A 12,165-nucleotide genomic window follows, 5' to 3' on the forward strand; every position below is an offset into this window, starting at 1 on the left:
AAGGAGGGTGGATTGCTTGAGCCCAAGAGTTCGAGACTACCCTGGGCAACATGGTGAAACTCCGCTCTATAAAAAATACAAAATTGGCCAGGTGCAGTGGCACACACCTGTAATCCCATCACTGTGGGAGGCTGAGGCAGGCAGATCACAAGGTCAGGTGTTCCAGGGCAGCCTGGCCAACATAGTGAAACCCCATCTTTACTAAGTACACAAAAAAATTAGCTGAGCATGGTGGTGGGTGCCTATAATCTCTATTTGGGAGGCTAAGGTAAGGAGAATCACTTGAACCTAGGAGGCAGAAGTTGCAGTGAGCCGAGATCGCATCACTGCACTATAGGCCAGGTGACAGAGACTCTGTCTCAAAAAAAAAAAAAAAAACAATTGGCTGGGTATGGTGACTCAAGCCTGTAATTTCAGCACTTTTGGAGCTGAGGCAGGTAGATCACAAGGTCAGGAGATCAAGACCATCCTGACCAACATTTGGAAACCCTGTCTGTACTAAAATACACACACACACACACACACACACAAATAGCCAGATATGGTGGCATGCCTCTATACTCTGGAAGCTCAGGTGGGAGGATTGGATTGCCTGTACCTGGGAGGCAGAGGTTACAGTGAGCTGAGATTGTACCATTGCACTGCAGCCTGGGCAACAGAGCAAGGGTCTGCCTCAAAAAAAAAAAAAAAAAAAGGAACATTTTCATGGTCTAAGGGGTCTTTAAAGATAAAAATCTAGATACCCCTGGGTCCCGAAGTCATCACCCCCACTCCTCCCAACCCCAGCCCAAGGCAACCATTACTTTACTCTGTCTCACCATGTATTTTTGTTGTGTTGTAAGATAAACACTATATAAAATTTACCATTTTAACTAATTTAACTCAGTAACATTAAGTATATTCACATTGTTGTATAGCCATCTCCATTTCCAGAACATTTTCATTATCCCAAATGGAAACTGTACACATTAAACACTAACTCTCCATTGTCCCCTCCCCTCAGTCCTGGGTAAGCTTATTCTACTTTGTGTCTCTATGACTTGGCTATTCTTTTTTTTGTTTGTTTTTGAGACCAAGTCTCACACTGTTGCCCAGGCTGGAGTGCAGTGGCATGATCCTGGCTCACTGCAACCTCTGCCTCCCGGGTTCAAGTGATTCTGCCTCCCATGTAGCTGAGATTACAGGAATGGGGTTCATTCTTTTTTAGTAGAGACGGGGTTTCACTATGTTGGCCAGGCTGGTCTCAAACTTCTGACCTCAAGTGATCTGCCCAACTCGGCCTCTCTAAGTGCTGGGATTACAGGCTGGCCTGATTTGACTATTCTTTTTTTTTTTTTTTTTTTTCTGGAGATAGGGTCTCACTCTGTTGCCAAGCTGGAATGCAGTGGCGCAATCTCGGCTCGCTGCAAACTCCGTCTCCTGGGTTCAAGAGATTCTTCTGCCTCAGCTTCCTGAGTAGCTGGGACTACAGGCACGTGCTACCACACCCAGCTAATTTTTTCTGTTTTTAGTAGACAGGGTTTCACCATGTTGGCCAGGATGGTCTTGATCTCTTGACCTCATGATCTGCCCTCCTTGGCCTCCTGAAGTGCTGGGGTTACAGATGTGAGCCACTGTACCCGGCTTGATTTGACTATTCTTTTTTTTTTTTGAGATAGAGTTTTGCTCGTTACCCAGGCTGGAGTGCAATGGCAAGATCTCGGCTCACCGCAACCTCCGCCTCCTGGGTTCAAGCAATTCTCCTGCCTCAGCCTCCCGAGTAGCTGGGACTACAGGCACGCACCACCATGCCCAGCTAATTTTTGTATTTTTAGTAGAGACGGGGTTTCACCTTGTTGACCAAGATGGTCTTGATCTCTTGACCTTGTGATCCACCCGCCTCGGCCTCCCAAAGTGCTGGGATTATAGGCGGATTTAACTATTCTTTTTGTTTGTTTGTTTGTTTGTTTGTTTGTTTGTTTTTGAGACGGAGTTTCGCTCTTGTTACCCAGGCTGGAGTGCAATGGCGCGATCTCGGCTCATCGCAACCTCCGCCTCCCGGGTTCAGGCAATTCTCCTGTCTCAGCCCCCTGAGTAGCTGGGATTACAGGCATGTGCCACCATGCCCAGCTAATTTTTTGTATTTTTAGTAGAGACGGGGTTTCACCATGTTGATCAGGATGGTCTCGATCTTTTGACCTCGTGATCCACCCGCCTCGGCCTCCCAAAGTGCTGGGATTACAGGCTTGAGCCACCGCGCCCGGCCGATTTAACTATTCTTGGTGCCTCATATAAGTCAGATCATAACTATATTTGTCCTTTTGTCTGACTGACTTAGCATAATGTCCTTGTTGTTCATCCATGTTGTCAGAATTTCCTGTTTTTTAAAGGCTGAAAACACTTCCATTGTAAGGATATACCTGTTTTGTTTATCTTTTTATTCTTCAGTGGACACTTGGTTTGTTACTACCTTTTGGTTCTTGTCACCATGTATTTTATAAACACAAAAGTAATGAATTATAATTTCTTGACTTTAGGATATTCATTATGTCATGTTTGGAAGACCTGAGGGCTAAAATGAGTGCAATAGAGTTGAAGTACCACAGACATTCAGAGAAGGGCATGTAGGTTACAGGGGCCATGGCTGGCTACAAAGAGGTGGGGTCTGTGTGAAGCCTGAGGGTAGTGGATTGAGGGCAGGTGTGAGAGCAGAGACATGGTGGATTTGAGATGATGGCCAGCTCTAATGGAGAGCTCACAGCAGAGAGCTGGGGGAGGAAGGTTGGGGCTGGACTAGCGAAGGCCACAGCACTTGCCTAAAACATTCCCATTTTATTTTGGATGCCATGGGGAGCCATTGGAGGCTCTAGAGCAAGGCATGGCAGTGATGAAAGAGCCGGGGAAGAGCAGTCCAGAAGCAGAGCAGTCTGGAAGGTGCGGGGCTGACGTCACTCAGACCTGGTGGGGAGGGGCACCCCTAGGTCCCATGGGGCTACCTGAAATGTTACCTTTCTTTTATTTTTTGAGATGGAGTCTTACTCTGTCACTCAGGCTGGAGTGCAGTGATGTGATCTCTGCTCACTGCAACCTCTGCCTCCCAGCTCAGCTCACTGAAACCTCAGCCTCCCAAGTAGCTGGGATAACAGCTAGGCACCACCACACCCAGCCAATTTTTGTATTTTTAGCAGAGATGGAGTTTCACCATGTTGGTCAGGCTGGCTTCGAACTCCTGGTCTCAGGTGATTCACCTGCCTTGGCCTCCCAAAGTGCTGGGATTGTAGGCGTGAGCCACCGCCCCTGGCCTGAAATGTTATCTTTCTGTCTGCTTACAGCACCTACGCCCCAGTGAAGTCGTTCCTTCGAGTGGATAAAGAAAAGGTAAGCTCCTCACTTCCCACCTCAGTGGAAACAGTGCTGGCCCAGCCTGTGCACGTGGTCCTTCAGCGTAGGTGTGTTCCATTTCCCCTCCAGAACCACAGGGTCCCCATGTGCTGGGATGCCTGACCCCAGCCGTGCCACAGGAGCCAGGAGACACAAACACATGTCTGCTGACGGGCATAGACAAGCAGAATCTGCTCAGTCTAGCCTGAATCTCCGCCCCTAAACCCCTCATGTACCTGTTATCTCTTCTCCCAGGTCCAGATCTACAACCCAGCCTTCTTCAAGTATATCCACGACAGGTGGACAGAGCATCACGGGCGGTACCCTTCCACAGGGATGCTGGTGCTCTTCTTTGCCTTGCATGTGTGCGATGAGGTGGGTAGGCCTGTGGCGGGGGTAGTGGGAACCCATGGAACAGAGGAGTGCAGCCTTTCTCCAGTCTTAGCAGGCTTCCACAGGAATGTGGTTCTTTAGGCAGAATCCACGTGGCCTTGGTTTCCCCTACCTCTAGGTTGTAAAGCATAGATCTGCCTTTCCCAAATGCTTTTTGCTGTCATAAGTTTACTAAGTCCGAAATCACTTCATTAAAAAGTTAAATTATTGGCAGGGTGCAGTGGCTCACACCTGTCATCCCAGCACTTTGGGAGGCTGAGGTGGGTGGATCACTTGAGGTCAGAAGTTTGAGAGCAGCCTGACCAACATGGGGGAACCCCATCTTTATTAAAAATACAAAAAATTAGCCGGGTGTGGTGGGGCACGCCTATAATCCCAGCTACTCGGGAGGCTGAGGCAGGAGAATCACTTGAACCTAGGAGGTGGAGGTTGCAATGAGCCAAGATCGCGCCACTGCACTTCAGCCTAGGTGACAGAGCAAGACTCTGTCTTGAAAAAGGAATGAAAGAACATAAATAGAATGGAGAGTGTATGTAGTTGAATTCCAACTGAAGGGCTGCCCCCACCAGCTCTGAGCCCCAAGCCTACTTCGTGTAAAAATGGAACTTAGTCGTTCAGAGGACCCGTTCCACCAGTGGCCAGGGCTGCCATGCCACCAAGAGCAGAGCTGAGGCCCAGTACACCCACCTTGCCAGCAAGTGCTTCATTGCAATGGTGCTGATCAAAAGCACTCCATTTCAAAAAATGAAAGGAGGAATTAGCAAGGGCTGGAGAGGAAGGACAACTGCAAAGGGAAGGTGGTGTCCCCATGTGAGTCCATATCCTTAGGCCAGGCCCGGCGGGTCCGGCATCTCCCCGGGGCCTCCCTCTCCCCTGTCCTCCCTGTCATCCCGAGGCCGCCCCAGCTGTCCTCTGGGTCCCCGCCTGGGGTGACGCCGCGCCGCGCTTCCCCGCAGGTGAACGTGTACGGGTTCGGGGCCGACAGCCGGGGCAACTGGCACCACTACTGGGAGAACAACCGGTATGCGGGCGAGTTCCGGAAGACAGGCGTACACGACGCGGACTTCGAGGCCCACATCATCGACATGCTGGCCAAGGCCAGCAAGATTGAGGTCTACCGGGGTAACTGAGCTGGGCCTCGCCGTGCCCCTCCCGGCACAACCGTCAGGCGCCCGCGCTCCGGCCCGGGACCTGGGACCCGGGACCCATAATGCTGCAGTACAGGGGGCGCCTGCTGTCCCCTGCCAATCACGAGACTCTGGGGACCGGCCGGGCCTGGCACCAATCAGCGCTGCAGTCGGGCGGAGCTTCTGTTTCTCCCAGCTAGTCATGCGACTTAAGGAGAACTTCCGGTGCTGGGTCCTGTCTCCTCCAATCAATGGCCTTCGGGGGCGGGCCGGTGGCCGCTCAGTCCCCACTTCCTTATGCTTTGGGCTAGGGTTTTCTTTCCCGCTTTCTGAGGAGGGCATGCCGTGGGCCTTGGCAAAGCACTTCTTTCAGGCTTCGCCGAAGGGGCGTCTCAGTCGCTGGCCGGCCCGGGAGGAGAGTGGACGCCCTCTGCGGTCGCTGCGGGCCTCAGGAGAGCGGTGGCCACCTGGCCCCTTTCCCCGCCGGCCCGGATGGGCGCGTGCAGACCCACCAAAGAAACGCAGTCGGGGCGGAGCCCGGGACGCGGGGTCCGCCGTCCCACCTCGCCCCGCCTCGGCAGCACTGTGGGACGGCCGCTCCCCCAGGGCCTCCCGCGTCTCCAGGAAGCTGGGGATGGCGTCCGCTACAGGGTGGGGTGCGCCCGGGCCGAACTCCGGACAGGTGGAGGGGACAGGGCAGGGCTCGAGGAAGCCCTGTCCCCTCCAGTGCAAGGTGCTCTCACTCACGTGTGCCCTCGGCCCTCCTGTTCACCCGCAGCCTTCTCAGCGCCTCTCCCTGGGCCCGGGGCCTCCTCACCAGCCTACCTGTTGCTCTGGAAAAAAACCCTGCCTCCTGGCTCCCTCCTTTCCCCAGTCTTTGGCCGGCTCTGGGGAGGTGGCTGAATGGCGGAACGAGGCTGACGATGGGCCTGGCTGCTCGCTGCATGCACCTCCTTCACCCATCGCCTCTCGCTTGGGGGTGAATTTGCCTAGGGCTTATGTTTTGGTTAAGCCGAAGCTGCCCGGGGTGGCCGACGCGCTGATTCTTTGTAAATCCTGAGCTGGCCCAGCCCGCAGCCCGCAGCCCGCAGCCGCCCGGGGAGGAGGAGACTTGTGCACAGCAGGTCATCTCCTTCTACCCCGCTCTCCATCTCCTGTCCTAGAAGGGCTGGGAAGCTCGCAGCTGGAGTTCCACCTGGAAGCTGCTTGCATGGCTGAACCCAGCTTAGGTCCCTGGCTGGGCTGCTGGTGAATTCTCCCCCTTTGAGGCTGGGGAAGTTTAGGAGGGGGCGAGGGCTTCTGTGAAGCTCTCAAACCACTAATAGAACCCCCTTTCCAACAGTGACGGTGCAGATGCTCCCCCTTTTCCTAGTTGACAGCACCAAGCAGCCTCCTGGCCCTTGGTGGGTTCCTGCAGCTGGCTGGGGGAACAGGGACCTGCAGGGGATTTGGTTAGGGGAGGGTTGGGACAGGCAGTGTGCACCTCTGAAAGTTAATATATTGGGAACTTAGCTTGAATGTGGTCCTTCCCAATTCCGAAAGTAGGAAGAGTAAAAATGGGGGTGATGGGAGGGCAGTAGAATGCCTCTCGGGGCGCCCCTAACCCCCACCGTTTTAGAGAGCTAGGCCCCAGCCAGTCTTGCTACTCCCATCTCAGTGTTTCCTGAAGAGGCTGTTTTGAGTGTTGAAAATATGAAAAACAATGCAATTATGCCAAACAGTATTGAGCAGAATAATTTATTTCTTGTTTATTTTGTTTTAAATCATGAATCCGGCCAGGCACGGTGGCTCACACCTGTCATCCCAGCACTTAGGGAGGCTGAGGTGAGCAGATCGTAAGGGCAGGTGTTCAAGACCAGACTGGTCAACATGGCGAAACCCCGTCTCTACCAAAAAATAAAAAAATTAGCCGGGCATCGTGGTGTGCACCTGTAATTCCAGCTACTCGGGAGGCTGAGGCATGAGAATCCCTTGAACCCAAGCAGTGAAGGTTGCAGTGAGCCGAGATTGTGTCACTGCATTCCAGCCTGGGCAACAGAGCGAGACTCCGTCTCAAAAAATTAAATACCCATCCTTTAAGAGGTAGGTCCCAGCATCCAGCCAGATCTTTTCTGCAATAGTTATTTAAACAAACTTTTTTTATTTCCTTCCCTTTCTCTTTCTGAATTAAAAAGAAAAAAACTTTCTAGTTCTTCATTGTTCTGAAATGGGCATGATGGTGGGGAGAAGGCAGTCTCTGGAAGGTGGCTGTGACTTATAATGGCTGAGAATGTTGGGGGATACGGGACGAGCAAGATGACTCCCAGACACCACCTATAAACGAGGCACCTCATGCCTGAACTCTGCTCTCTAAAACCCCATGGCACTGAAATCTGAGAGGCTGCAAGCATTTTGGTTAAAATTCAACTCATCCCTCCTCTGTTTCTTCTAAGAGGAATTCATTGGAGAGAATTCCTGGTAGCAGCTCCTCGCAGTGGCTGTCCTTTAACCACTTTGGCCTCTAATAGTGACGTCTCCAGGTCTCCATCAGGCTCTGATGCATTTGGGTGGCCACAGGCTGCACTGTCCCCACCTCTCAGGGAGTGCATCTAAGCCAGGTTTTCCCCTTTGGCACAGCCCTGCCTCTACACAGCCCCGTTTCCATCATGATACGGGTGACCAGCAATTTTTTGGGGGGGAGGAGGGGTGGAGTCTTGCTCTTGTTGCCCAGGCTGGAGTGGTGGTGCCATCTCGCCTCGAAAAAAAAAAAAAAAAAGTTTTACCATGTTGCCCAGGCTAGTCTTTAATTCCTGGGCTCAAGCAGTCTTCCCTTCTCAGTCTCCCAAAGTATTGTGATAACAGGTGTGAGCCACTGTACTGAGCCTGCGACCCACATTTTGACTCCACGTGGTACAAGGGAGGGAAGAGCCATCTCTGGAACACGTGCTGGAGGCAGTGTCTTACCGTGCCACCCAGGCACAATCACAGCTCACTGCAACCTCTGCCTCCCAGGTTGAAGCAATTTTCCTGCCTGAGCCTCCTGAGTAGCTGAGACTACAGGCACCCACCACTACACCCAGCTCAGGGAGCCTTGGGTGGTACTGCTTGTGGACCCAAGGGTGGTTTCACAGGTTTAGAGTTGATGGGAACAAGGACAAGGGGGAGGCGTAAGGTGACTGGGACTTCACTCCCTGAGGCCAGAACTCAAAGCTTGGGGACTGCGGCACAGTACCAGGGTGTCTCTGACCAGAACAGGCCTGGGGCATTGGAACTTGGATTTGGTAAACCTGGAAAGAGGTGGTCACTTGGTAGGTCACTGCTGAGGGTTACCAAGCACGCTTCCCCAGCACTCAACTGAAGTTTATTCTCCATGCCATTCCTGGGAGGGTGTGTATGTGTCAAGCACTGCACTCAGCCCTTAGCAAGGCACTTGTGGGTCCCAGCATCCCTGCTGCTACCACACCCAGCTGATTATTTTATTCTTTTATTTATTTATTTATTTATTTATTTTTGAGACGGAGTTTCGCTCTTGTTACCCGGGCTGGAGTGCAATGGCACGATCTCGGCTCACCGCAACCTCTGCCTCCTGGGTTCAAGCAATTCTCCTGCCTCAGCCTCCCGAATAGCTGGGACTATGGGCGTGCGCCACCATGCCCAGCTAATTTTTGTATTTTTAGTAGAGACGGGGTTTCACCTTGTTGACCAGGATGGTCTCGATCTCTTGACCTCGTGATCCACCCGCCTCGGCCTCCCAAAGTGCTGGGATTATAGGCGTAAGCCACCGCGCCCAGCCTTATTCTTTTATTTTTAAAAGATGGTGTTTTAGGGCTGGGCAAGGTGGTCACACCTGTAATCTCAGCACATTCGGAGGCTGAGGCGGGTGGATCATCTGAGGTCAGGAGTTGAAGTCCAGGCTGGCCAACATGACAAAACCCCATCTCTACTAAGAAGTACAAAAATTAGCTGGCTCATTGCAACCTCCAACCTCCAGGTTCAAGTGATTCTCCTGCCTCAGCCTCCTGAGTAGCTGGGATTACAGGCGTTCACCACCATCCCCGGCTAGTTTTTGTATTTTTAGTAGAGACGGGGTTTCATCATGTTGGCCAAGCTAGTCTCTAACTCCTGACCTCAGGTGATCCACTCATCTCCGCCTCCCAAAGTGCTGGGATTACAGGCTTGAAGGGGTTTCACCAGATTGGTTAGGCTGGTCTCAAACTCCTGACCTTGTGATTTGCCCACCTCGGCCTCCCAAAGTGTTGGGATTACAAGCATGAGCCACGCAGCCCAGTCGATTTTTTTTTTTTTTTTTTTAGACAGAGTTTCGCTCTTGTTGCCCAGGTTGGAATGCAATGGAGCAATCTTGGCTCACTGCAAACTCTGCCTCCCAGGTTCAAGCGATTCTCCTGCCCCAGCCTCCTGAGTAGCTGGGATTACAGAAGCGCACCACCATGCCCAGCCGACGTCTGTATTTTTAGTAGAGATGGGGTTTATTTATTTATTATTACTATTTTTTTACAAAGATGAGGTTTTACCATGTTGGTCAGGCTAGTCTTGAACTCCTGACCTCAGGTAATCCGCTCACCTTGGCCTCCAAAGTGCTTGGTTTACAGGTGTGAGCCACCACGCCCGACTGAGATGGGGTTTCACCGTATTGGCCAGACTGGTCTTTAAGAACTCCTGACCTCATGATCCACCTGCTTTGGACTCTCAAAGTGCTGGAATTACAGGTGTAAGCCACCATGCCCAGCCTCTGGTTGCTTAGCTCCTTTGTCATGATGGAGATTTTTTTTTTTTTAAGGGACAGGGCCTCCTGTCACCCAGGTGGGTACAGAGCTCACTGCAGCCGCAAACTCCTGGACTCAGGTGATTCTCCCACCTCAGCTTCCAGAGCAGCTAGGACTACAGGTGCATGCTACCATACCCAACTTTCTCATTTTATCTTTAGAGATGGAGTTGACTGGGATGATGCCAACCTCCTGGCTTCAAGTGATCCTCCCACCTTAGCCTTCCAAGCACTTAGGATTGCAGGTGTGAGCCAACTTGCCCTGCTGATGGATATTTTTAAAATATGGGAGTATCAAATTCAAACTTCTTGAAAACAAAATTTAAATAACAAAAAGAAATCTGGGGCTGGGCACAGTGGTTCACACCTATAATCCCATCACATTGGGAAGCTAAGGTGAGAGGATTGCTTGAGTCCAGCAGTTCAAGACCAGCCTGGGTATTAACATAGTGAGATCCCATGTCTAAACAAAATTAGCCTCACACATTGGTGCATACCTGTAGTCCCAGCTGCTCTTAGATGCTGAGATGGGAGGATCACTTGTGCCTGACAGACAGAGGCTATATTGAGCTATGATCTCACCAATGCACTATAGCCTGGGCAACATAGCATGCCTGCAGGAGGGAAGAACACAATTAACTATTTTACCACTAGGCAGTAAATTACAGGCTAACACTTGTAATCCCAGCATTCTGGGAGGCCAAGGTGGGAGGATTCCTTAAGACCAGGGGTTCAAGGCTGCAGTGAACTACGATTGCACCACTGCACTGCAGTCTGGGTGACAGAGTAAGACTGGTTTTTTTTAGATGGAGTTTTGCTCTTGTTGCCCAGGCTGGAGTGCAGTGGCGTGATCTTGGCTCACCGCAACCTCCGCCTCCCAGGTTCAAGCATTCTCTTGCCTCAGCCTCCAGAGTAGCTGGGACTACAGGCGCCCACCACCACACCTAGTTAATTTTTGTATTTTTAGTAGAGATGGGGTTTCACCATGTTGGCCAAGATGGTCTTGATCTCTTGACCTTGTGATGTGCCTGCCTCGGCCTCCCAAAGTGCTGGGATTACACGTGTAAGCCACCGCACCTGGCTGAGACTCTGACTCTTTAAAAAAAATTTTTTTTTTGAGACGTTGTTTCATTTTTGTTGGCCCGGCTGGAGTACAACGGCATGATCCTGGTTTACCACAACCCCCATCTCCCAGGTTCAAGCAATTCTTCTACCTCAGCCTCCCAAGTAGCTAGGATTATAGGCATGTGCCACCATGCCCAGCTAATTTTGTATTTTTAGTAGAGTCATGGTTTCTCCATGTTGGTCAGGCTGATCTCCGACCTCAGGTGATCTGCCCAGCTCTGCCTCCCAAAGTGCTGGGATTATAGGGGTTAGCCACTGCACCTGGCCAAAATAAAACATTTTAAAAGTATTTTGGACAGGACCAGTGGCTCACACCTGTAATTCCAGCACTTTGAGAGGCTGAGGTGGATGGATCACAAGGCCAGAAGCTCGAGACCATCCTGGCTAACATGGTGAAACTCTATCTCTACTAAAAAGATAAAAAATTAGCCGGGCGTAGTGGAACGCGCCTGTAGTCCCAGTTATTTGGGAGGTTGAGGCAGGAGAATTACTTGAACCCGGGAGGTAAAGGTTGCAGTGAGCCGAGATGGCGCCACTGCACTCCAGCCTGGGCGACAAAGTGAGACTTCATCTCAATAACAAAACAAAACGTATTTTGCCCATCCACAGGCAGCAGACAAGGCAGTACCTTCTGTGACTGTCTGGCAAGGTAAGATGCATTATTCCTTGCTAGGTAAAGGGAAGGTAAAAATCCTGAAACTATATGTATATGTATGTGTATATATGTATATGTGCATACGTGTGTGTGTCTGTGTGTATATGTATGTATAATTTTTTATCTTGAGACAGAATCTCGCTTTGTCGCCCAGGCTGGAGTGCAGCGTTGCCATCTTGGCTCACCGCAACCTCTGCCTCACAGGTTCAAGTGATTCTCCTGCCTCAGCCTCCCAAGTAGCTGGGATTATAGGCGCCCATCACTACACCTGGCTAATTTTTGTATTTTTAGTAGAGATGGGGTTTCACCATGTTGGCCAGGCTGGTCTTGAACTACTGACCTCAGGTGATCTGCCCACCTCAGCCTCCCAAATTGTTGGGCTTATAGACATGAGCCACCATACTCAGCCTGAAACTATATTTTAAAAAATAAAAGTATTCCCTTTTAAGTGTGAATTAAGAATCAATGCTCCTTCTCACTACTCTTGTGAAAAAAAAAAATCACAGCTTCTGCATCAAGTCTATGTCTGGGTTACCATCAACCCACAAAAAAACAAGAGGAGGTCCCCATCTCCCGCCTCTGTGAGGCTTTCGGAGCTGTGGTATCTGGACCAGCCTGGTCCTCAGAGTGTGGAATTAACACCTTTCCTCTAACAACTGTTTCTGCTGCTGAGAACAGCACAGGCTCTCTCTGGCAGCCTGGTTCTCTCCAGGGGGAAGCATGTGAAGCAGAAGAAACATATG

The 12,165-nt window shown here is 51.1% G+C and overlaps 1 protein-coding gene across 7 annotated transcripts in view; it reads left to right on the plus strand.

Moving 5' to 3' along the window:
- ST3GAL2 (ST3 beta-galactoside alpha-2,3-sialyltransferase 2) overlaps positions 1-7,068 on the plus strand; it is a 60,855-nt gene extending 53,787 nt beyond the window's left edge. For 6 of the 7 annotated variants that reach the window (XM_074406239.1, XM_074406234.1, XM_039480445.2 and 3 more), the window contains 3 exons: positions 3,312-3,357; positions 3,616-3,735; positions 4,710-7,068. In XM_074406239.1, the coding sequence (XP_074262340.1) occupies positions 3,312-3,357; positions 3,616-3,735; positions 4,710-4,883 (340 nt within the window). In that variant the 3' untranslated portion in view covers positions 4,884-7,068. Of the gene's footprint in view, positions 1-1,354; positions 2,860-3,311; positions 3,358-3,615; positions 3,736-4,709 lie in introns of those variants that run through there. The other variant, XM_074406251.1, reaches the window with a different exon arrangement.
- The last annotated feature ends 5,097 nt before the right edge of the window (positions 7,069-12,165 follow it).

This window comes from Saimiri boliviensis, chromosome 1 (genome assembly GCF_048565385.1).
Source record: "Saimiri boliviensis isolate mSaiBol1 chromosome 1, mSaiBol1.pri, whole genome shotgun sequence".
NCBI classification, from domain to species: Eukaryota; Metazoa; Chordata; class Mammalia; order Primates; family Cebidae; genus Saimiri; species Saimiri boliviensis.